The sequence below is a fragment of the Mobula hypostoma genome, chromosome 11 (genome assembly GCF_963921235.1).
Source record: "Mobula hypostoma chromosome 11, sMobHyp1.1, whole genome shotgun sequence".
NCBI classification, from domain to species: Eukaryota; Metazoa; Chordata; class Chondrichthyes; order Myliobatiformes; family Myliobatidae; genus Mobula; species Mobula hypostoma.
Genome location: NC_086107.1, coordinates 22,560,569 through 22,584,708, shown reverse-complemented (window position 1 = coordinate 22,584,708; position 24,140 = coordinate 22,560,569). Strand labels below are relative to the sequence as shown.

The 24,140-nt window shown below is 38.8% G+C and overlaps 2 protein-coding genes across 2 annotated transcripts in view; one reads left to right on the top strand and one right to left on the bottom strand.

Annotated features, from left to right (window-relative positions):
• Nucleotides 1-24,140, bottom strand: part of ano3 (anoctamin 3) — a 350,806-nt gene that overhangs the window by 99,306 nt on the left and 227,360 nt on the right. Inside the window, exon 14 of the mRNA XM_063063091.1 lies at nucleotides 23,190-23,250. Coding sequence (XP_062919161.1) covers nucleotides 23,190-23,250 — 61 coding nt within the window. The remainder of the gene's footprint in view (nucleotides 1-23,189; nucleotides 23,251-24,140) is intronic.
• Nucleotides 1,299-24,056, top strand: muc15 (mucin 15, cell surface associated). Its single transcript, XM_063061754.1, has 4 exons — nucleotides 1,299-1,471; nucleotides 8,660-9,497; nucleotides 12,558-12,728; nucleotides 22,854-24,056. The coding sequence occupies exons 2-4, from the start codon at nucleotides 8,699-8,701 to the stop codon at nucleotides 23,024-23,026; spliced, it is 1,143 nt and encodes a 380-aa protein (XP_062917824.1). The 5' UTR covers nucleotides 1,299-1,471; nucleotides 8,660-8,698; the 3' UTR covers nucleotides 23,027-24,056.

The following is a 24,140-nucleotide window of genomic DNA, read 5'->3' as shown; positions in this document are numbered from 1 at the left end:
AACCCTCTCAACCTATTATCTCCCCATAACCTTTGATGCCCTTACTAATCAAGAACCTATCAACTTCCGGCTGTTTTGCTGGTATTTGAAGGTTTTGATCTCTGGATTGGTATTTTCCTGTTGGTGATGTTGGCATCACCTGTATGAGTCGCAACACAGTACAACACTGGATAGGCCAGTCGGCCTTTGATGCCGTGCTCATCTTGAGGCCACTTTATATTCAATGCCCTCCTCTTATATATCACCCTAACCCTCCATTCCTTTCAGATTTATTGCTCTGTCTGTAATGCTGTCTGTAATAATCTGTAGATTACTGATTCCACTGTTATTCTGGGTACCTACCATCACCTTTAAACTTCACCCCCCTCTAACCTTAAAGGTATGTCCTCTGGTGTTTGACTTTTGATCATAGGGGATTCACTCATGAAAACTTTCAACCTCGGTAAAGTTACTAAGAAAGTTGGTTCCCTGAGGTCAGCAAGATTAAGACAGACAACATTACCTTTACAGAGAGCTTAGGAAACAACAAAATATGAAAGTCAGAGAGTAAAGTAGAGATCATGAATGTTATTTGAGGTGAGAGAATGGTGTGAGACTTGGGAAAGAGTGAGTGGGAAAGAATAATCTCAATGGAGTAAGTACTTAATGTGAGTCTAGCTGAGGAGAGATTGCAGTTTTGGACTCTATGGTATGGTACCTCATCAGTGAAGGTCTCCATATGTTGATGTAGAATTCTTCTGCAAAGCATTGTATGCATGGATCACAATTACTGAAGTACCATTCAAGAATGTATTGCAAATGCTCCTGGTGTGAATTGCAATGAATAGGGCTAAACTACTATAGTTAACACACTTCATGGACCTTAGAGGGAATGCCTGATTTTCTTTGAGGATTGTCTTCTGCTGGAATTGAATTTAAGTAGCATAAGTCAATAATAGTATATTACCACAATATAATATACAGGACAAATTCTTTTTTAAATCTTGAGAAGACACTAATCTAACCAAAATTCTTAAAAGAGGGTTTTGTGTATTGCAGTGGTTTTAAATCGAGCACAGCACACCAATCACTTCTACTTTATTGAAAATCTGTATCCATCAGCACTGCTAACAAAAGATTTGCTATTTAGTAGACTAATATTACTTGGCCAGGGTGCTGATCTAATTAACTAAACAAAAGATTATGCGTCACTGAAATATTTCAGCACAAAATTGTAATGCGGTTAAGTGAAAAGAACACACCCATCTTGCCTGTTAAGTATTTGCTGTACACGCAAATGAATGCACTCAAATGGTTGATCAGGTTTATCCGGTTCTGACTGTAAGAAGTATCCACACCTGCTAACTAAATTCGTTCACTACTCCACTGCTAATGCAGTTGTGCTCTCCTGAACTACACAGTACGTAACTAACTTGGAGACACCAAGAACTCCTACAGTTTTTTCCCTCTGAATCACATCGACTGAAAGAAGGTAAGTGCTCTCTTAATTCTTATTTCTACAGTTTGGTTCAGTTTGAAGCAGTTTGAACTGTGGAACAATTTTCTTATACCTGTTCAATAGATCAGTGCCAACTACAGTTGTGGTGTATGATTCCTGCTTGGAATACACACACTAACATCATGTAAACAAATTAAATCTGCAGGGCACATAAATGACAAACTTTTTCTTCCACTGTTTACAAAATCTTCATGTGTTGAAGAGAATAACAGATTTTCCAGTTGTATGTTTACACACAGGCCAAACACTGAATACTACTAAAGAATATTCAGGCTATAACCTTGTCTCTGGTAATTATTAAATGAAGTATAGATTATGTGTGGATTGACTTGTCACTAAACCTCTGCTATTGCTTCCCTTGATAAACCTGCTTAGTTAACTCGGAGTTATAAAGAATTTAGCTGCACAAAGCAGGAAGCATCTGGTATTGTTTGTGATCTATACAGGTGAGCTCACTTTCTGCTCCCATTCTCCTACAGAGTTGCAGAATAACTTTATGTAAATAACAGCACATTCATATTTGAGAACATTTCTGTCTTAAAAAAATATAAGTCTGTGCTACAAGTGGACAGATCCACATTTTCAGAACCAGCAACATTACATCTCTTTATTGTTGCTCTCTTGATGTGAAAGTAAAAGTTTCCAATGGCGCATTAATAATACTTACTGAGTTGAATGTCTAAACTAATCTACATGTTATGAAATTAAGGAGTGCTTACCGTACATACTAATACAGAAGTTGGGGCAAGACTTTGGAAAGGAGTTAATATTAACTTTCATGAGAATTATGCACTATGTGAATTTGGTACAATTAACGTTGATATTAGGTAGTTTTGGAGCAGTTTATACCACAGTAAGCATTCACCCTATTAGGTGTACCAAACTTTTGAACATTCTGCAACACTTAAGAAAAATGTCTCATATGCAATCTAATACACAGAGGATTCAATCAGATGCGAATATTATTTTATAGCTTTGCTGCAATTACACTGCAGGCATCATCTCTAAAGTCTTCACAATGCTGTGTGTTTCACAGCGGGCAGACTTATATTTCAGAGGACAGAGACGCCGTTACGATTGAAATTATATTGCACGCTGTGACATGATATCTTCCTTTCTTGCACTTAGAGGTTACTTCTACAACCTGAATTCTGAGCTTACTCTTTACCATGTTGTAATCTTCACAATCCCTTAATGACTTCACAATTGATCAGGCTTGGAACAGGTTGCCAGGTTTGTGCTGGAAGCCGATAGGATAGTAGTGTTCAAGATACTTTTACATTGAAGCATGAACATGCATAGAATGGAGGGATATAGATCACACATAGACTGAAGAGACTTAATTTAATTGGGTTGGCTGAAAGGTCTTTTCCTGTGCTGAAATTTTCTATCTTATATATGTTATATATCTTTATGCTGGTTAACTACTCTGCCCAAGTCATACTATGGAGGAAGCTGTTAAATGAAATAATTAAGATTCAGCCACGAAGGCTTGTTTAAGAAGAAGACGAAGAGTGACTCAGTAATGTCCAGGGGTTTAGGTTAAAAATCCTTTTGCAAGAAAGTATATCCAGGTATTCTTGATACTAGTGATCTAGACAAGAGGTACGAACAAAGAGCAGCTTGCATTTGGTGCAGGTGATGAACTACAATGTGTAGCTGCAGGCAGTTGCAGAAGTAAGATAGTGTAAGCCAGCTGAGGGATTTCAGATACAGTCGAAGACTACAGGTTCAATATGGTCAGGGATAAGAAATCCAAATGAGACAACAGTGACTGATGACTCCACACAAGAGTGAATATAATACTCCGGATAGGTTGGAGTTTAAACCCCCAGGCAGATCTAAGTAGGAAGTATGTCACAGAAATTGAGACTAGGAACAATGGCAGCTTGGCTTCTCAAAGATAGGAATAAAGTAGAAACCAAGACTACCCATATTTGGAGGATGTCGTCCTACTGATAGAGGTGAGTCATTGTTTCAAACTTGGTTCTAATTGGAACTAAACAATACACTGGTATACTATCAGAATTTAGACTCAGTTAAGCATCTGCATAATGAAATTCAGAGGCAAAATACAACAGTGGTAATTAATCAAGAAAGCTTTCACATTGTCACTGAGAATTTGAATGGCAAAAAAAAAGATAATTTTTCCTCCTAATCACCAAAATATCACCATGTAACAGTAAAAATTGTGAATCACATACAACAAATTTCACGTCACATGCCGGTGATAATAAACCTGATTCTGATGCTGATTAAGGTAGCATTGGTATATATGTAAAGAGAATCATGTTGTGAGGCAAACTTGGATGAAAAGTAGGAGAAGGGCTATACTGGATCTTTGAAACATATTTGTGGTAAATTGTGTAGTCTCAGGCATAGGAAGGAAAGATAACTTGCATTTTTGTAGCATTATTCTCATCTTCAGGATGCTGCACGGTGAATACAACACAGTTATAAATTACTAGCTAAAAGATTTCCAAATCTTCCATGAGATAGTTATCAATGGGGCCATGATACAAAAGGGTATACTACTAAAGAGTGGTATTGATAAAATGTGTAGTTTATCATACCCTAGACAGAGCAAAATGAAGTGGAAAGAAAGAATCATATATAATTTTTATAATAAAATTCTGTGATTCCGGTTCCTTAGGGGATGAGGATGTCAGGTTGAAAGGATTCATCTAGTTCAGGGGTTCCCAACCTTTTTATGCCATGGACCGATACCATTAAGCAATGGGTTCCATGGACCCCAGTTTGGGAACCCCTGATCTAGATGAGGACAGCAAAAAGGATATAAGGGAATCAGGTTGTAATATCTTCCACAACTTTCAACATTAAGGGAGCTTGGCAATACAACAAGAAATGGAGATGATGATGTGGTCAATTGTAAGATATCTAAATATATTACAGTAACTCTTGAAAGAGAAATAATCAATACCTATGTATAAGAACAAGTTACTGTTGAGGATTGAATTGACTTTTGAGAGTAAACTGGAGGAAAAGAATTGCATGACATTCAGATAAATGCATGGGTCAAGCTACAGATTCTAGGAAGGTCAGAGGTGGGTTTGGCTGTCTGATGAGCTGGCAAATTAAATTCCAATCAACGACTAATTTGTATGTAAAGTGTATCAGGAGGTGAAAGGGGATGAAAGCCGGATCTATTGGGCTTGGCTTTGGCGTCAGGGATGGTGAACCTATGGCATGCTGTCCAAGATGGCCTGTGCAAGAATTTCGTTGGCACGCAGCACGCAGTGCTGCCCCGTGATTATAAAAAGATAATAAAAAATACACAATGATTACTTTTACTGCCAAATGAAGTAGCGAATAATTTTTTACAACCGAAGGGCAGTGAGATGTTTTCACAGAATCATGTTTCAGACCATAACAATAATATTTAGAAATAATGTTAATTTTCAATTCTTTTTAAAAGATTAATTCTAATAATATTTGAACATGTTTTCATAATGTTTCATTTATTTCAATTTGTCTCTGTATACTTTCATTAATAGCAAAGCAAGGAATATATGCAAATAAGCCACAGAATTCGTCCTCTTTCCTTAAAAAGTCCACAGTTATTGTCACTAATTCATGATTATCTCTGTTCAAAATTAACATGGCACACAGGAGAATTTTTTTTTAGAAGATTCTTGTCAGTTTGGGCGCAGGTCTTCAAAAAGTTTTCTCATCCCTGTTGCAGGATAATAGACAGCGATAGAGATAGAGATAGAGAGAACTAATATCTCTAGTTACTCCATAGCTCATAGACTAACTGTATCCTGAAGATCAAGGTTAGAAAACAGATTAAATGTTCAAATGACAGGCAAAGCCGGAGTAACAAGATGCAAGCTGAACTTTTGTTTCTAATCATTGACCGATTCTAGATCTTGGCCTGGTCAAGTCTTGATTTTTCAAGTTTGAATATCCCTTCATGGCCTTCACTCTATGTATTATGGTAACTTCTTATAATCTCCACACCTTTTTAGTTTTTGGCCCTTAGTGTATTCCCATTTACACTGTCAAATCCAGATTCCTTGGCACCAACCTTTGAAATTCCATCCTCCTCCCCTTGAAACCTTGCTCTTTGGCTTACTTCCAGTCATCAGATGTAATATCTCTTTATACAGTAAGTCTCAGTGTAAAAATTTATTTGCTAGTGACCACTAGCATTTTTTGTCGTTTTGTTTCCTGTGAGGCCTTGATATGTCTTAATACATTACCTGGACCACATAAATATATTTCATGAAAGGTACAAATAAATGCATAAGACCAGCCAATATATAAGAAGGAATTGCTGTTGTGACCAAAATACCAATATAGCAGTCAAGATGGAATATTAGTGAAAAGTGATTTTCACCAAATTCCATCCATCATTATCAGAAAAATATGCAAGTTAACACACCATTCTGTGATCTTGATTTAGCTGAATAGACAATAATGTATTGTCAAAAATCTCTTTCCAAAGTTAGGCAATTCAAGTAAGATTAATGGTAACACTCTTGGCAGTGTGGAGGATCAGAGTGATTTTGGGGTCCGAGTCCATAGGACACTCAAGGCTGCTGCGCAGGTTGACTGACTCTGTGGTTAAGAAAGTATACAGTGCATTGGCCTTCATCAATCATGTGACTGAGCTTAGGAGCTGACAGGTAATGTTGCAGCTATATAGGACCTTGGTCAGACCCCACTTGGAGTATTGTGCTCAGTTCTGGTTGCCTCACTATAGGAAGGATGTGGAAACCATAGAAAGGGCGCAGAGGAGATTTACAAGGATGTTGCCTGGATTGGGGAGCATGCCTTATGAGAATAGGTTGAGTGAACTCAGCCTTTTTTCCTCGGAGCGATGGAGGATGAGAGGTGACCTTATACAGGTGTATAAGATGATGAGAGGCATTGATTGTGTGGATAGTCAGAGGCTTTTTCCCAGGGCTGAAATGGCTAGCATGAGAGAGTACAGTTTTAAGGTGCTTGGAAGTAGGTACAGAGGAGATATCAGGGGTAGGTTTTTTATGCAGAGAGTGATGAGTGTGTGGCATGGGCTGCCAGCGACAGTGGTGGAGGCAGATACAATAGGTTCTTTTAAGAGACTCCTGGACAGGTATATGGAGCTCAGAAAAATAGAGGGCTTTGGGTAAGCCTAGGTAATTTCTCAGGTAAGGACATGTTCGGCACAGCTTTGTGGGCCGAAGGGCCTGTATTGTGCTGTAGGTTTTCTATGTTTCTATTAATTCAAACAGATTTTAATTCTGACTGAGTACTAACATTGCTCCTGATACACTGTCTTAGTTTAGCCACACAGAAAGAATATTATCTGGTCATAGTGCACACACTGCTGATACACAACACATCGAACTTTTAGTGGGTGAGGTAATCATGTGTTTATACAGGACTAATGGCAGCGTTGATAATTAATTGTTGAAAATGTTCTCTGCCTTTGTGGAAAAAAATGTGTGTGGTGTATAAAATGGTGTCCAATATAACAAAGTAACAGCTCACATGATAAAAATAGAAAGTGATTGCCTAGATGATTTACTGTATGTTATTAAGGTACCCACTAAGTAACATCACATCAGTCACCGTCAGATTAAGTAAAATCACAACAGTCATCAATGACAAGCTTAATATTCTCAGCATTAAAAATTCAATATACTTTCTTTGCAAATATTTCTCATTGACAGTTGACATTCATTCAGGTAAAACCACACCTATTATTGCTCAATTGTAAATCAAAAAGTTAGGCTTTATCAGAGGTTGAATAGGCCACTATTCAAGCAACCTTCAAAGGAAATATCTGAAGTTATGTACCCTGCTGAATAAATCTTCAACCCGGAAATTAAAACATGCTGCACTGTATTTTGTGCAAATTGCATATAAAAATAGTTTTGTGGATCCCCAGAACACCTGGGAGGGAAGCAGATTTGACATAGTTATAGTGGAGGTAGATATATTGCCTTCAATCCTCAATCTTTCAATATACATTTACCTCCGCTATAACTATGTCAAATGTAATTGCCTCCCCATCTCTTGGGTGTTCTGGGTAAATGGCTAATACGGGGTGATTGGAGGAAAATATAGAGTGATATCAGAAATGATTTTTAAACAGAGTGTGGTGGTTGCACTGCCAGGGTTGCTGGTAGGGTAGGGACATTTAAGAGACTCTTAGACAGCTACATAGACGAACGATAAGTGGAAGGCGATATGGAAGGGAAGGGTGAGATTGATCTTAGAGTGGGTTAAAAGGTTGGCTAAACCTCAGCAGCCTGTACTGTGCTGTACTATATACTGAACATGTAAGTGTGAACAGCGAGCAGGAAGGTAAAGACTGCAGGAGGATTGAACAGGCTAGCAAAATATCAGCAGTGCCAGATGGAATTTAATGTAGTCAAGTATGAAGTGTTACAGACTGGCAGAAAACAAGAAAAATACACAAAATGTTATCATTCTAAATGATGTACAGACCTGCTTAAAGCCCAACTGTTTGATTTTATATTGGCGTTTCCCGATCACTTCATCCGTATCCCCCACCCATCCACCTTCTATCTTAACCAGTTTCACTCATCTGTCAGATTGGGCTCCTTCCCCTCTCACCACCTTCTTATTCTGGTTTCTGCACCCTTTCTTTCCAGTCCTAGTGAAGGACCCTCACCCTGATACTTCGACTGTTTATTCCCCCCCATAGATGCTGCCTCATTTGCTGCGTTCCTCGAGAACTTTTCAACTAATCTCTATTTTCTGTCTTCCTAAACCAACTTGATGTTCTTGCTGCTACCCTTTAATCCCATTCTGAGCTCTGCTCACCATCGTTTATGTGACAATTTATCAGACATTTGCTACAAAGGCATGTAGGCAACCTCTCCTCATTCCCTTCATCAATTTCTTTGGTTACTTCATCAAACATTTCTCTGGGAATGGTGAGATACAATTTGCCTTTGGTTCATTTGTACTAACTGCTGAATGAACTCAAATGTGAGCAGCAGTTTATTAATTATTTTTCCATGATTATTGTTTCTGTAAATGTGTTCGTCTGCAAATTAGGTTTGTCACTTAAAATGCAACAAGCTATTCTTCGGCTTAATTTTATTTGTTGGAGATATAAGCTAAATTCCAAAGAAACTATTATGCAAGTTTCTTAGCTGTATTTAATTTGATGATCTTTTCCAGGATTCAATTCAGCAGATATTTACCAAAGGAATCGACACAATGCAATTGCTTCTTAGAGTTTTAATATCCTCTTGTCTAACTTGCCAACTATGGACAATTGGAAGTTCACAATCTACAACTGAAAATAGTACAACAGTTTCAAAGATAACTTCTACTGTCACTGACACGTCAGTAATTACCACTGTCAATACAACTTTAGCAGAATCAACCAGCAATATTTCCACCATTACTACTTTCACAACAGGTGTGACCACGCCCATGGAAAGCTCTAACACCCCACACACTACATCAGTGAAAAGCACCTCTTTACTTATATCTACAGAAACAAGTCAACACACTATAAGCAAAGGCACCACTGAAGCAGTAGAAACTACCAGCAATCCTAGTATGACCACGACAAATCTTACTGAGGAAGCAGAAAATTCTACTACGATCACGGCAACTCCTGATGTAACAACAGGAAATTCTAGTGTGACAATAACAAGTCCCAGTGTGACACCAGAACCTCCTAATGGGACAATGGCAAATTCTAGTTTGACAACAAGTCCTAACGTGGGAATGACAAATTCCAGTGGGACAACGACACATCTCAATGGGATGACAGCAAGCCCTAATATGACATCTAAGGTGACTGATGGTACTATCACCACAGATTCTGGATCAACAACATCCAGCAATACCTCAACAACTATCCCAGATATGAACACTGGTACAACTCCAACAACTGTACGCTCATCTACTGCCAGTACGACAATCAGTACTACAATAACAACCATCAATGATTTCACCACTATTACGACAATCAATACAACCAATGAAACAACTAACAGTGGGAAAGGTAAGACCGCTAACATAAATATAAGGGCATGTTTTGTTAGTTTATCTTCCCAGCATTGCAAAAAGCTTGTAACTCTGAACCACAAAAAAAACCAAAAGAAAGAGCAAAGCTCTTTTACCCAAATTCTTTGATCCAGGAGGTCATAGAGCTATAGAGCACAGAAGATGGCCTTTTGGCTCACTTAGTCTGTGCTGAACTATTATGTTGCCTTGTCCCATTGACCTACACCAGATCATAGCCCTTCATTCTTCCCCCATTGATGTACTTATCTAAATTTCTCTTGAATGTTGAAATCGAACCTGCATCCAGCATTTCTGATGGCAGCTTATTATACACTCCCACCCCGTGAATAAAGAAGCTTCCCCTCATGTTCTCCTTAAATACATCACCTTTCACTCTTAATCCATGACCTCTAGTTCGAGTCTCAATCTGGAGCATAGATCTGGAGGTATTTGGTTTGGAACCTGTACTAAACACTTAATTTTAACTAAGGTCTCACTGATATCTTAAATTAACTGAGATTTGTAGTAATCAGCAGCTAATTAAGCTTTGCAATCTTAGCTGACAGCATTTTCAACCCATGGAAACTTCGGGTTACAGACAGTTCTCAGGAATATAACCTGGGGACTGTCTCTGTACATAAAGTGAACAGTTGTCCTGTTCTGAGCGAGATGTTTAGAGATCATTTTCTGTGGTGCAGCATGGGTCAGGAAAAGAAACTTTCAACCTGTACAACTAAGTTAGCAATGTACTTGCCTCTAAAGATTTCAATCTATACTCAGTGGTTACTTTATTGGGTACAGAAGTGGAACCCGGTGTGGTCTTCTGTTGCTCTAGCTCATCAACTTCAAAGTTTGATGTGTTGAGTGTACAGAGGTGCTTTTCTGCACACCATTGTTGTAATGCATGGTTAATTGATTTACTGTTACCGTCCTGTCGGCTTGAACCCGTCTGGCCATTCCCCTCTGAACTCTATCTTCAACAAGGCATTTTCACCCACGGAACTGCTTCTCACTGGATGCTTTTTGTTTCTCACACAATTCTCTGTAAATTCTACAGACTGTTGTACATGAAAATCCCAGATCAGCGGTTTCTGAGATTCTCAAAATATCCTGTTTTACACTAAGAATCATTCCATGGTTAAAGTCACATTTCTTCCCCACTCTGAAGTCTGCACTGAACAGCAACTGAACCGGTTGACCAAGTCTGCATGCTTTTATGCATTGAGTTGCTGCCACATGATTGGCTGATTAGATATTTGCATTAACCTGCAGGTGTACAGCTGTACTTAATAAATAGGCCACTGAGTGTACATTAATGCAAGAATGGAAAAGCCAAGTAATTCAGAGTGTAATATTTCTCTTTTTTAAAAGAACTATTATGGCATGATTTTTAATTGTGAATTATTTGGTTACAGTTTTGATTCAACTTATAATAATAGAGCACAGTCTGTGGGCCTCCGGCCAACAAGGCCCTGACAGGTCTGAGAAAGTGTTTGCTATCAGTTTCATTTCACTGCACTTTCCCATTGGCCTTGTCCCAATCTCTTTACTTAGTGTCATCTGGTTTCAACTGTCCTGCCCAACTACTTTATAACATGATCTATGTTCTAAAATGACAAAGCGTTTTTAAATTTGAGCATGTTCTTCAGAAGGTCATAGAGTCAGATCTGTATGGGTGATTCTTGCAATCTGGACAGTAACCGGACAGAGATCCCACTCACCCACACCACTGACAAGACTTTAACAGAGGGGAAAGGAGGGGATGAAACTTTATCTCCTGTCAAAGCGCCAGGTAGTTTAAACTCATTTTATGCATCTTTGACATTCCGCCACACTACAAAAGATACAAAAATTATTTTATATTTTTTAGAGAGAATATTTAATTAAGATTGCATATGATTACGACCATGACTTGATTCTGATTGACTAAAAATAGTGCCTCTTGTGGACAGAGATAGATAAGGAAAATAAGACATCACATAGTACTAACAAGAGAAAATCTGAAGATGCTGGAAATCTGAGTAACACATACAAAATGCTGGAGGAACACAGCAAGCCAGGCAGCATCTATGGAAAAAAGTACAGTTGACATTTCCGGCCAATAGAACTAGTAACTCAGAAAATGGGCTTCATTGGCTTTGCCTTCTCACCAATGGTTCAATAGTTCAATTTAATATCAAATAGTGTATACAGAATACAACCTGAAATTCTTACTCGTCACAGACATCTCCAAAACAGGAAAAAGGAATCCCAGAATGAATGATAGTAAATGTTAGAACCCTAATCCCCCTCTCACCTCCCACGCATGCAAAAGCATCACCCTTCCCCCTCCCCACCACTTGATCCAGCAAAAGCATCAACCCCTACCACCCACCATGCAAGTAATAGCAAAGCCCAAAGAGACCATGATCTGGAGTCCGTCAAAATCTACTGTCCATTTCAAACCTTCAGTATCTTTGACTGGCTCTCTCTTTCACTAGTGAGGGAGTGAAAAATATCACTCCTACAACAACGAGAGGGTGGACCCGCAGCTTGCTGTTTCAATGTTATAATCTGCCATGTCGCCAGTAGACAGAAAGCTCTGAGAGCCTCAATCAGAAAATAGGAAAAAAAATCAAACCTTAATGTTTTTAATTTGGAAGTGACCTGAAGCTCATTCTAAACTTCTTTGCTGCTATAGAACAGAATCAAAGTGAATTCATTGGACATTGTACTATTTCCCCTGGGATCAATAAAGTATGACTATGACTATGACTATAAGAAGCAACTCTAAAGCAAAACATGCTTAAGTTACTTCTTTATGAATATAAGTATTCCCAATGGGCAGTCTTGTAAATGCAACATAGGGAAACACCAATTAATATGTGCATTAAGCCAGTGAACTAGTTTTGCTTCAATTTCTGCTCAGCTGTTTATTTCTGAATTAAAACTGCTATATGAAAAATAAATTATTAATCCAGTAAATGTTATGTTGTAATTAGCTAAGGCATTAACAGTCTGCAGTAGCAGGCCAGATCTGCTGAATTTTGTAATCATAATCATTTCCATAATGTTTTAGATGCATCTCCTGCTGAGAAGAAAAATCAAGGAGGTGTGGTGATTGGGGCAATACTTGGCACCGTCTTGGGTCTCACTCTGGTCTTGCTTGTTGCTTATGTGCTGTGTACACGCAGGAAGTCGGACAACGTCAGTCATCGCAGACTGTACGATGCCTTCCCGAATGACCCAGGTAAGCAGTAAATAGAACTCTGCATCAATCGTGCTGACCCTTTTACGCAGCTTCAGTTAGTTATTGGGGCAAACAAAATTAATGTATTCTGCTGTTCCAAATAACTACGGGCTCCAGGTTTCCAGCAGGATGTTGGCAGGCTCCTCAGAGTCCAGGTTTCATTGGACGTAATTCATCAACTGCAACATCTAGCTGTTCAACCAATGAAATACAATAACCTGGCACAATACAGATAGAACTGAGAAGAAACAACTGCTGGAAATAGCCTATGCATGCCTCTTTACCTCAATTAATTCTGTTTTTAGTGTTTTATTTTTCTAAAATTACAGCTGGTATTTCCATGGTGTTTTTGAATGTTTGTATCACATACAATGATGATCACATACATTCAGCAACTGATGAGCCTGAGATAGTATCTTGCCACCTTTCAAAGTTAACCTGGGACAATTTGTGGCAATCATATGGGAACTGCCTCCCAAAGGAAAACATTAGCCAGAGGGTGGTGAATCTGTGGAATTCACTGCCACAGATGGCGGTGGAGGCTAAATCATTGGGTGCAATTAAGTGAAGGTTGGTTTGTTAGGTTCTTAATTAGTAAGGGTGTCAAAGGTTATGCGGAGAAGGCAGGAGAATGGGGTTGAGGGGGGTAATAAATCAGCCATGATCGAATGGCAGAGCAGACTCAATGGGCCAATAGCTTAATCTGTTCTTATGTCTCATCTCCTAAGAGAAGGATGCTGACATGCTCCAGGGGAGAGGAATGCTCACCAGTCAAAGGAAGATCTGCCCCATTAAACTGCTGCATCTGGGGAAAATGTAAATGCTATACATAAAATATTCTAAAACTATTTAGAAGTTTTCACCATTCTGTTCCCTTTGCAAGACTGCTACACATTTGATGCCAATACTGGTTCTTTCTCTACACTTTCACGTCATTCTTTGCTTGAAATATTTCTCCATTATATTCTTAAGAATGTAATGGTTCCTACCTCCACTGTTCCCTGCTTCCAAATATTGGCTGCGCTAAAGTCAATGGAACCAAATTTCAAAATTGGCTTACAATGCAACCATTGATTGTAGGTGAATTTGCAGCCATTTTAGTTTGCTTTGTTCCTGTGGTGTAGTGAAATTAGACTTCAGAACAGGAGGTCCTGGGTTCATATCTGGCTGGCTCCTTGCACATGCTGGGTTGAACATCAAGCTAGCAATATGGCCTCACAAAACAGACAAACACTAAAGAAACAGCAAGGTTGCTGCCCGATTCGCCAAAGTGGCGCATGGATTATCTTAGTTTACTAGCTCAGTTAAATGAACAAACATTGCCTGTCAGATCAATTTGAGCCTTCATAGCCCACAGCAAAGCCTCTCATAACATACAAACACTACTACCTCACATCCCCTCATACTCATAGAAACCATAGAAAAACTACAGCACAGAAACAGGCCTTTTGGCCCTTCTTGGCTGTGCCGAACCATTTTTGCCTAATCCCACTGACCTGCACACGGACCATATCCCTCCATACACCTCCCATCCATGTATCTGTCCAATTTATTCTTATATGTTAAAAAATAACCCGCATTTACCACCTCATCTGGCAGCTCATTCCATACTCCCACCACTCTCTGTGTGAAGAAGCCCCCCTAATGTTCTCTTTAAACTTTTCCCCCCTCACTCTTAACCCATGTCCTCTGGTTTTTTTCTCCCCTTGCCTCAGTGGAAAAAGCCTGCTTGCATTCACTCTATCTATACCCATCATAATTTTATATACCTCTATCAAATCTCCCCTCATTCTTCTACGCTCCAGGGAATAAAGTCCTAACCTATTCAACCTTTCTCTGTAACTGAGTTTCTCAAGTCCCAGCAACATCCTTGTAAACCTTCTCTGCACTCTTTCAACCTTATTTATATCCTTCCTGTAATTTGGTGACCAAAATTGAACACAATACTCCAGATTTGGCCTCACCAATGCCTTATACAACCTCAGCATAACATTCCAGCTCTTATACTCAATACTTTGATTAATAAAGGCCCATGTACCAAAAGCTCTCTTTACGACCCTATCTACCTGTGACGCCACTTTTAGGGAATTTTGTATCTGTATTCCCAGATCCCTCTGTTCTACTGCACTCCTCAGTGCCTTACCATTAACCCTGTATGTTCTACCTTGGTTTGTCCTTCCAACATGCAATACCTCACACTTGTCTGTATTAAACTCCATCTGCCATTTTTCAGCCCATTTTTCCAGCTGGTCCAAGTCCCTCTGCAGGCTCTGAAAACCTTCCTCACTGTCTACTACACCTCCAATCTTTGTATCATCAGCAAATTTGCTGATCCAATTTACCACATTATCATCCAGATCATTGATATAGATGACAAATAACAATGGACCCAGCACTGATCCCTGTGGCACACCACTAGTCACAGGCCTCCACTCGGAGAAGCAATTCTCTACTACCACTCTTTGGCGTCTTCCATTGAGCCAATGTCTAATCCAATTTACCACCTCTCCATGTACACCTAACGACTGAATTTTCCTAACTAACCTCCCATGCGGGACCTTGTCAAAGGCCTTACTGAAGTCCATATAGACAATATCCACTGCCTTCCCTTCATCCACTTTCCTTGTAACCTCCTCGAAAAAGTCCAATAGATTGGTCAAACATGACCTACCACGCACAAAGCCATGTTGACTCTCCCTAATAAGTCCCTGTCTATCCAAATGCTTGTAGATTCTGTCTCTTAGTACTCCCTCCAATAACTTACCTACTACCGATGTTAAACTTACCGGCCTATAATTTCCCGGATTACTTTTTGATCCTTTTTAAACAACGGAACAACATAAGCCATTCTCCAATCCTCCGGCACCTCACCTGTAGAGAGCGACATTTTAAATATTTCTGCCAGGGCCCCTGCAATTTCAACACTAGTGTCCCTCAAGGTCCGAGGGAACACCCTGTCAGGTCCCGGGGATTTATCCACTTTAATTTTCCACAAGACAGCAAGCACCTCCTCCTTTTCAATCTGTACAGTTTCCATGATCTCACTACTTGTTTCCCTTAATTCCACAGACTTCATGCATGATATGTCACTAAGGACCCTCACCATCCTGGACATGCCCTGTTCTTGTTACAACCATCATGTTGAGGCACCAGAGTCTGAAAACCCACACTCAATGACTCAGAAACAGCTCTTTCCCCTCTGCCTCAGATTTCCAAACAACTCATGAATCAATGACCACTATCTCATGATTCCTTTTTTATTGTCTTATTTAAAGTAATTTGATGTCTTTGCACTCTTCTGCTGCCACAAAACAACAAACTTCGCATCGTTTATCAGTGATAGTAAATCTGATTCTGATTCTTGTTCTGAATTTAATTCAGTGCCAGCTACCCACCGTATTTCATGGCTTTCTGAAGTCTGTGGACAGAGCAACTAGAAGAGAGGTCATACTGAACCTATAACTGGGCAAACAGTAAGTCAGGTGACAGATCTCTCTGCGGGCAAGCATTTCGGAGATAGTGAGCACAACTTCCTGACCTTTAGCACAGCCACAGATAAAGATAGGAGTAGACAGTATGGGAAAGCATTTAATTGGGTGAGGGCTAATTATGAGGGTATTAGGCAGGAACTTTGGGAACGGATGTTCTCTGGGAAAAACATAGTGTAAATGTGGAGGCTGTTTAGGGAGATTGCAAGGTGTTCAGAATAGATTTGTCCCAATGAGACAGGGAAAGGGTGGAACATTTAGTTAGGAGGAAGAGGGCAGTGTAGTTAAGGTTTTTGAAATCAAAAATCAGACAGGGGTCTTCAGAGTTATAAGCTAGCCAGGCAGGAGCTTAAGAAAGAACTTAGTAGAGTTAGAAGGGGGCATGAGAGGCCACTGGCAAGTATAAATTAGGAAAAACCCAAGACATTCTACATGAGTGTGAAAACCACGAGGATGACTAGAGGGAAGGTGGGACTGATCAGGGGTAAGAGAGGAGCATGTGTCTGGAGGTCCTTAGTGTACACTTAGCTTTAGTAGTCAACAGTGAAAGGGATGTTGATGAATGTAAGGCTGGCATGCAACAAGCTAATGTGCTAGAGCACATTGAGATTAAGAAAGTTGGCAGTTTTGAAGATTCGGAAAAATGTAAGGATACTTAAGTCCCCAGGGCCAGACTGGATATACCTCAGGTTTCTATGGGAACCAAAAGAAGAGATTAATAGGTTATTCACAACAATCTTTGCAACCTCCCTGGCCACAGGATGAGTAACAGGATTGGAGGAATGCAAATACTGTTATGTTGCTCAAGAAATGTAATAGGTATGTTATAGACCAGATAAACGTAATAGAGGAATTACATACCAGTGAGCCTTATACCAGTGATGGGTAGTCTAATAGAAGGAATTCTTAGACGACAGGGTTCGTGAGATTTGGAGAAGCATAGTTTCATTAGGGATAGTCAGCATGGCACATGGGAAAGAGTCCTTTTGCCCACCAAGTCCACTTCGACTGCTGAGCACCAATTTACAAGAAATCTACACTAACCCCATTTTATTCTTGACAATCCCCATCAACTCCCCCCTGATTCTAGGGGCATTCATCCACACACTAGGGGCAATTTACTGTGGCAATTTGACCCTCCGAAGTGCATACCATTGGTAGATGGGAGCAAACCAGACCACCCAGAGGGAAGTCACATGTGCAATATGCAAACTCCTCATGGGCAGTACACGGTCACCAAAGCTGTGAGGCAGCAGTGCGTCACAGCCGCTGTGCAGTGCGCTGCCCACTTCTTGTCTGCGGCTTCTTTTGTTTCTCTGAATTGTGATCCCATTACAGAAAGGAGGAGAAAAGAGAGAAAGGAGGAGAAAAGAGAGAAAGGGGCAGAAGGAGAGAGGATGGAAGATAAGATAGTTCGAGTGGCTTTAGTATGTAGTAAATGAAATGACGTTGCTTTGCACTAATATTTAGAAATAACTAATCTAAATATCAATGTGCTTTGTAGTATCTGGCAGATAAAGAGCAAGTCTGGGTCATTATGGAAATGAATCAATGCAACTTGGTTTTTCTAACAGAATCCCCAATAGATTAAATGCAGAATTAGAGCAAAGAGGCAATACATATGTCATTTGGCCCATCACAAAATAATGGAGGCACTTTCAAGCTTCATTGAATGTTTGTTGTAATTGTCATTTCTTGGTATTTCAATTTGTAAGAGAACTGCCCACACAACCCTGCTTTTGAAAAAGAAGCAGACAAAAGAAAATTATACATTCGTGATTCTGCTGAAGCAATTCTTTGCAATGTATAATTACACAGACACACAAAAAGTACAACCTGCTACAAATCAAAGTTTATCCACGTTCAGAAAAAGCAACGTAAGGTCTTTTCAAGTTTGGCACCAGAAGTTAAAGGCAACAAAGAAGATCTATCATGTCTAAGATTAATTTCACTTTTTTAAAGATCTGGCAAATAGATCCTGTTTGTATTATTGCAATGATGCGAACTGTATCCACGAAGGAAAAAAGTTATTTCGTATAGTTTGACAGGTATTGTGTGAAACACACTTTATACTTCATTTATTGTCTAGGTGGGCAATCCATCCAATCCCATTCTCTGTTTTGTTCTAAGACTTTGCAATTTGTTTTCTCTTAAGTGGCTACCCAACACTTTATTAAAAATCTTAATTAATTTTTGTTCCGGCTCATAACCAGCAGTTCCTCCAAACACTGGGATAAATAATAGCAGATGAAAAAATCCAAACTTCCATCAGCAGTCAATTGCAATTTGATGTTCTGATCATTGTTGAAAAACCTTTCACAATTTCTATGTAAAATAGTAAGATTTTCTCACATATTTCTACTTAGATCCAAACCATTTTACATTTACAGAGCATTTTTCATGAGTTCAGGAATGGCAAAAGTCATAAAGGCTAATAAATTACCTTTTCAATGTAATAGGAAAACAGAAATGACGTTATGCATAGCAAGATCCTATTAACAGCAGTAAATAAATAGCTAGGTTATCTGGTTTAACTCCGGTTAAGAGATAAAAGTTGGACACACACGCACACTTTTAAGTGTCACACGAAGTGCTGAAGTAAATCAGTAGATCAGGTTGCATCTATGGAAGGGAAGAAACAATCAATGTTTTTGGACTTGGCTTGAAACATTGTCTGTTTATGCCTTTCCATAGGTGCTGTCTGACCTGCTGAGCTCCTCCAGCATTTTGTGCGTGTTGCCCTGGATTTCTAGCATCTGCAGAATTTCTTGTGTTTACATGTTTAAGCATCATTAAATTCAAGACAAGTTCAATTGCAGCCCAATGTTCAGTAATAATGTTTTTCCCCAGCAGTTCATCGCGTTTTTGGGCCTTCGGGTAGTTGCTGAAACTTTGCTATTTGCTTATGTCCTCATGGTAGTCTTGGCTAATGGCCTGATTTAGCAAAGGCAGCAATTTCCTGGATTGAATGGTTGGAGTTGACAGAATTTCAGTATTTCAGGCACAAGCAATGCTGGAGACTTTTAAGTATTTACTTAAGTTATTTCATTCACTGACATATAGGAATACTGAGTCACCGTCTACCCATTCTAAAACACAAAACCATACCAGTACTAGAATCAGAAAATCTTAGAAAATTTAAGACAATGAGAAGAGGACTTTAGGCCCACCTGTGCGAATCAAATAAGAATTACCTGACCAAATTCGATCTTCTAGCACCTGGTGCACAGTCCTGTAGGCCACTGTTTAAATCTGATGAGGGTTTCTTCCTCTAACATTCTTTTAGGTGGAGAGTTCCAGATCACTACTGTTCTGTGTGTGTTCTTCATGAGCCCCCCCAAAAAAAACTTTCCACCAAAGATCAGCTCCCATGCCAGATCTTGATCCCTCTGCTTTGGGACATGGGTCCTTCTCATTTGCTCTAGCTAGGGTTCTTGTCACGTTATACATTCTGCTGTTTTCTCTCCTCAGCCTCTGCTCCAAAGAACACATCGTGCTTTATCCAGTCTTCCTACAAAGCCACAAATTCCATTCCTGGCAATATGTTTGTAAATCTCTCATGCATCCATTCACAGTCATCAGCTCTTTCCTGTCATGTGATGATCAGAAATGCACACAATTTACAGGCTATGGTCTAACTAGTGTAATATATGATTTATTTAGCATAACTTTCAGAACCTTATATTCTATGTCTTGGTTAATAAAAGGAAGGATCCTGCAAGCATTTGTGAACAGATAATTGACCATTCACAATCCGTGGACGCACACTGTTAATTCCCTTTATTCCTCTTCTCAACAACCTCACATTCACTGTCAGTTCTGATGCTTTGTTTCACTTTTCCTAATGCATCCAGCATAATTCTCCAGTTTAATGTCCTTTTGCACATTTTTCTGCTCACTGACTAGACAGTCTATATCTTCTCATGGTCTAAAACTTTCATCCTCACCGTCAACTGCAAAGTCACTTTTGCAAAATCTGCAAATATTTTTTGATTTAAGTGATTACTGCCAAAAGCAAAGGAATGTGTAATCAGTCCTGTGCAACTCCTCTAAAGTTAGCATTTCAGCCACACGACATCCACCAACCATTATCCTTTACTTCCCACTACTTTGTCCCAGTTTTCCAGGCTTCTTTACATTACATGAACTGTTGCTATTTTTGACAAATCTCAGATGCCAAGTAGGATAGTCTTTAAAGTTTATTTTTCTAAAATCCACTTGAAGTACATCAAACCAGTGCCTTAATCAACTTTCCTTGTTACCTTCACAAATAATTCAATTTTCATAAAGTCCCCTTTACAAATCTCTGTAGACGCCCCTTGATTACGCTGTGCCTCTACCAATGGAAATTTACCTCTTCCTTTCTTCGCTTCCTTCCTTTTAACCTGGACAATAACAAAGATAAATCATCTGGGCTGTATTAACTTGTTTTTATCTCTTCTCCCTTTTCAAAATATGATACAGCTGCTATGTTTTGTAATTTCAAAACATTAAACTTATTCAAAGCAAAATACAAGAGTCCAAAAAATATAGGTGTGACTTTGAGTTTACTTTTAGTGAGGTGCGCACGTGTCACATGGTGGCGTCATGACGAATGCAATTAAAGTATTTTGACATATAACCTATAATTTATTATTTAAACAAACAAGAATAGTTAATGAGCCAATATATATACAAGATTACTCAAATATTATTGAAATATTAATTACACAACAACAGTGTTAACAAACCTCCAATCCTCAAGCACCAAGCCTTCTTTTAACAACCTGGGACCTAATTCAACTCGGCCTGGTCCTGCATCTATCCTCAAAGAACATTTACTTTCTTATCATGTTTATTCTATCCAATACTTCACACTCTTTAGCCTTATGTATAACATCAACATTATGTCCTCCTTTTGTGAAGAGACTTAGAAAATATTCTTTGGAAATTCCACTCACATTTTCCATCTCCACAAATTGGTTATTTCGTTCACCCAACATTTTCTTTATTTTCTTGCTTTTCATACACTAATAAAACATCAATGGATTTTCATTAATTTTATTGGTCAATGTGCTTTCACACCCTCTTTTAGCTTTCATATTTTCCTTTTTAATTCCATTGCTATACCTCCTATGTTTCCAGGCTTTCTGTCGGATTGTGTTTATGGTGTCAGTTTCAAGCCTTCCTTCTTTGCTCATACATCTTCCCATCTAGGGGATTCTAGATTTAGTAGATCCATCCTTTCCCTTGCTAGGAACACAGATAGTCTGACACCTTTGAAACTCTTTCTGAAGTGCCTCCCCCTCTTGCTCTGACATTAATATATCTTCTAGTATCAGTTTCTAGGCCACTCTTCTCAGTCTAGTAAAATTGTCTTGTCCCAGCTTCAAATAATTTATCCTGTTTTATCCTTCTACAACTATCCTAAATTAAACTAAATCACAGCAAAGCAACATAAAACTCTCCACCACTGATACACTTTCCACCTGCCAATCTTAATTTCGAAAACCAAAAACAGAACTAGCCACTACTCCCAGCCTCATCTTGTGGGTTTTAAGTATTCCAACTGAAAATGCTTTCCTGTATGCAGCTTCGAATTCTGTATCCTCTTCTCCTTTTACACTGTATCCCAGTTAAAATTATTGCAAATGAAATCCATCACTATTATGTACTTGTACTGTTAACATAGTCAGAAATTTGCTCTCCCTTCCCCTGCTGATTGTTTGGAGGTCAACAGTGCAGTTTCGGCTCCAGTATGCACCCATAATTATCCCCTGAGATGCCATTAGTGCACACTCTCCTGGAAATCCTAACCCTCCATGAATTACAAAGCAACATAAATTAATACTGGATAACAGTACGAAACAGATAATGGCATTATCAGCAGCATATTTTGTTCTCAACTGATTTTCCGATGTTTATTTTAATTAACTTCCCTATTACCCTGTGCAAAGTTTATTTGAAAGGCTAGAAAATGAATTTTTGATTCTCTCTTTAATGCATGTGTGCTCAATGAGTCTATCATCTCCAACAAAGTTCTGTTCTGAGTGTATAGTTTTCTTTATTTAAGACACTAAAAGCACATTCAAAGTTTGTGTTGTGTTCTTCACAGACTTTTGTTCCAGAACTATCATTCTGACCCAGAGAGCAAATAATTCCATCACAATATTCATAATGGTGTAGCAGTTTTAAAGTAGCAAACAGCACTCACACAAACAACATTAGATATAATGTAGCTGCTATGGTCGCTATGTTATTCTTATGATATGCAGAATAACACTAGGTAATTACAATGGTCAATTAACCCACCAAGCATTGTATGTGGGAGGAAATCAGAGCACCCAAGAGGAATCCATATGGTTACACAGAGACAGCACTAGGGGTCAGGTATGAACTCAGATGACTGGAGCAGTAAGACAGCAAAGTGCTGCCCAATAACTTCCACTGCACTAGGACAGCATCATAACAATCAGAACTATTCTACTGGAGATGTACTGACTAATTCTCGGAAGTGGGTTAATGACAGTAGAAGATAGTGCCAGCATAATTAGATTGCCAATACATCGCTGCAAAATTATCAGTCCACCATAACATATTACTGTGTACATCTGCATGATTTCTAATGCAATTACCTTCTATTTGAATTTAATTACAGTCCTTCGTCTGAACACGGATGATGCTGTGGATTTAAGGTATCAGGATGGAGCAGCGTACTACAATCCTGCTGCCATGAACGACCCATCACTTTACGGCGGACAATCAGAGGGCAATGTTAACTATGCCATACAGATGGATGACTTACCGCCTTCGTATGGAAATGTCGCATAAACTAAATTACAAAACAAACATCTTAAATGGATACAAGTGAAAACCACAGGAGAGAATTTACAGATCCTTTTGCTATTGTCAGTAGTAACATCAAATAGGTTCCATCTGAAAGAATGGGTAGTTTATACAGATAAACAAACAACAAATTTGGAACTGTACTCACCCCAAAGAGCCATGAAAATGGCAAAGAAAACTGTGCCTCCATTATCAAACAAATGCGTTACCTGGAGGAAGAGAAAGGAATGAAAGCCTAATTACCTTGTTATAGAAAATGGTCCTCAATCAACATACAAATCCATAGAGTATTAAATTGGAATTTCACACAACTTCTACAGGTAGAGAATGGATTTTTCCTCTAATTGAGAGAACTTGTAATAAATTAGACCTTCAGTGTTTTACTTGCACATGATGGCATAGTTGACAGAGTTACACACAAGTTCTTAATATTAAATAGCATTTAAGTTTCATGAGAAGATGTGTGTTTTTGTATCAATGTTTGTTCAATGATAAAATTACTTGTTTGCTACCAGTGCTGAACATAATTCTAACGAGCAGTAGAAATGTGCTTGTACTGTGTCATAGCAGTCATCATTTTAGAAAAGACATGGCTCCTTTGGTATGTACGTCGGTTTTATGAGTTATCCATGTTGCTATGTTTTGGGAGAAGTTACATTTTGTCTTTCCATAAGTATTTTATATGGTATGATGGAAATATCACATTTAACATTCTTGTCTTTTTTGTGGTGTTCTGAATCTCAGATGCAGTGATCTTTAATGCTAGCATTTTGAAACTGCTATTACCTCCATTTCAAAACATTAAGGTATCCCTGCAATAACAGTTTGTATAAAAGAAGTTCTGACTTTGAGCAGTATAAACTGATTTGATACTACATTGCCAAGGCACACTTAACTCTTTGAATAAATGTTGATAATTATGGTAACACACTGCTGTTATTTCTTTGTAATATGCAATTTCATAATTAATCATGTACAAATCTAAATTATTTGTGTTCACCATTTACAATAAATCATAAAAGTGATATTAGTTTTTCTTGTTTTCTCCTCTGTTACTTATTAACTTGCACTCACAAAGCACCCCTCACATGGAATGTGT

Excerpts from the sequence above, each read along its gene's own strand:
- muc15 (XM_063061754.1), top strand. The coding sequence starts at position 8,699 with ATGCAATTGCTTCTTAGAGTTTTAATATCCTCTTGTCTAACTTGCCAA. Across the intron at positions 9,498-12,557 it reads AACAACTAACAGTGGGAAAG|ATGCATCTCCTGCTGAGAAG; the intron begins GTAAGACCGCTA and ends ATAATGTTTTAG. Across the intron at positions 12,729-22,853 it reads TGCCTTCCCGAATGACCCAG|TCCTTCGTCTGAACACGGAT; the intron begins GTAAGCAGTAAA and ends ATTTAATTACAG.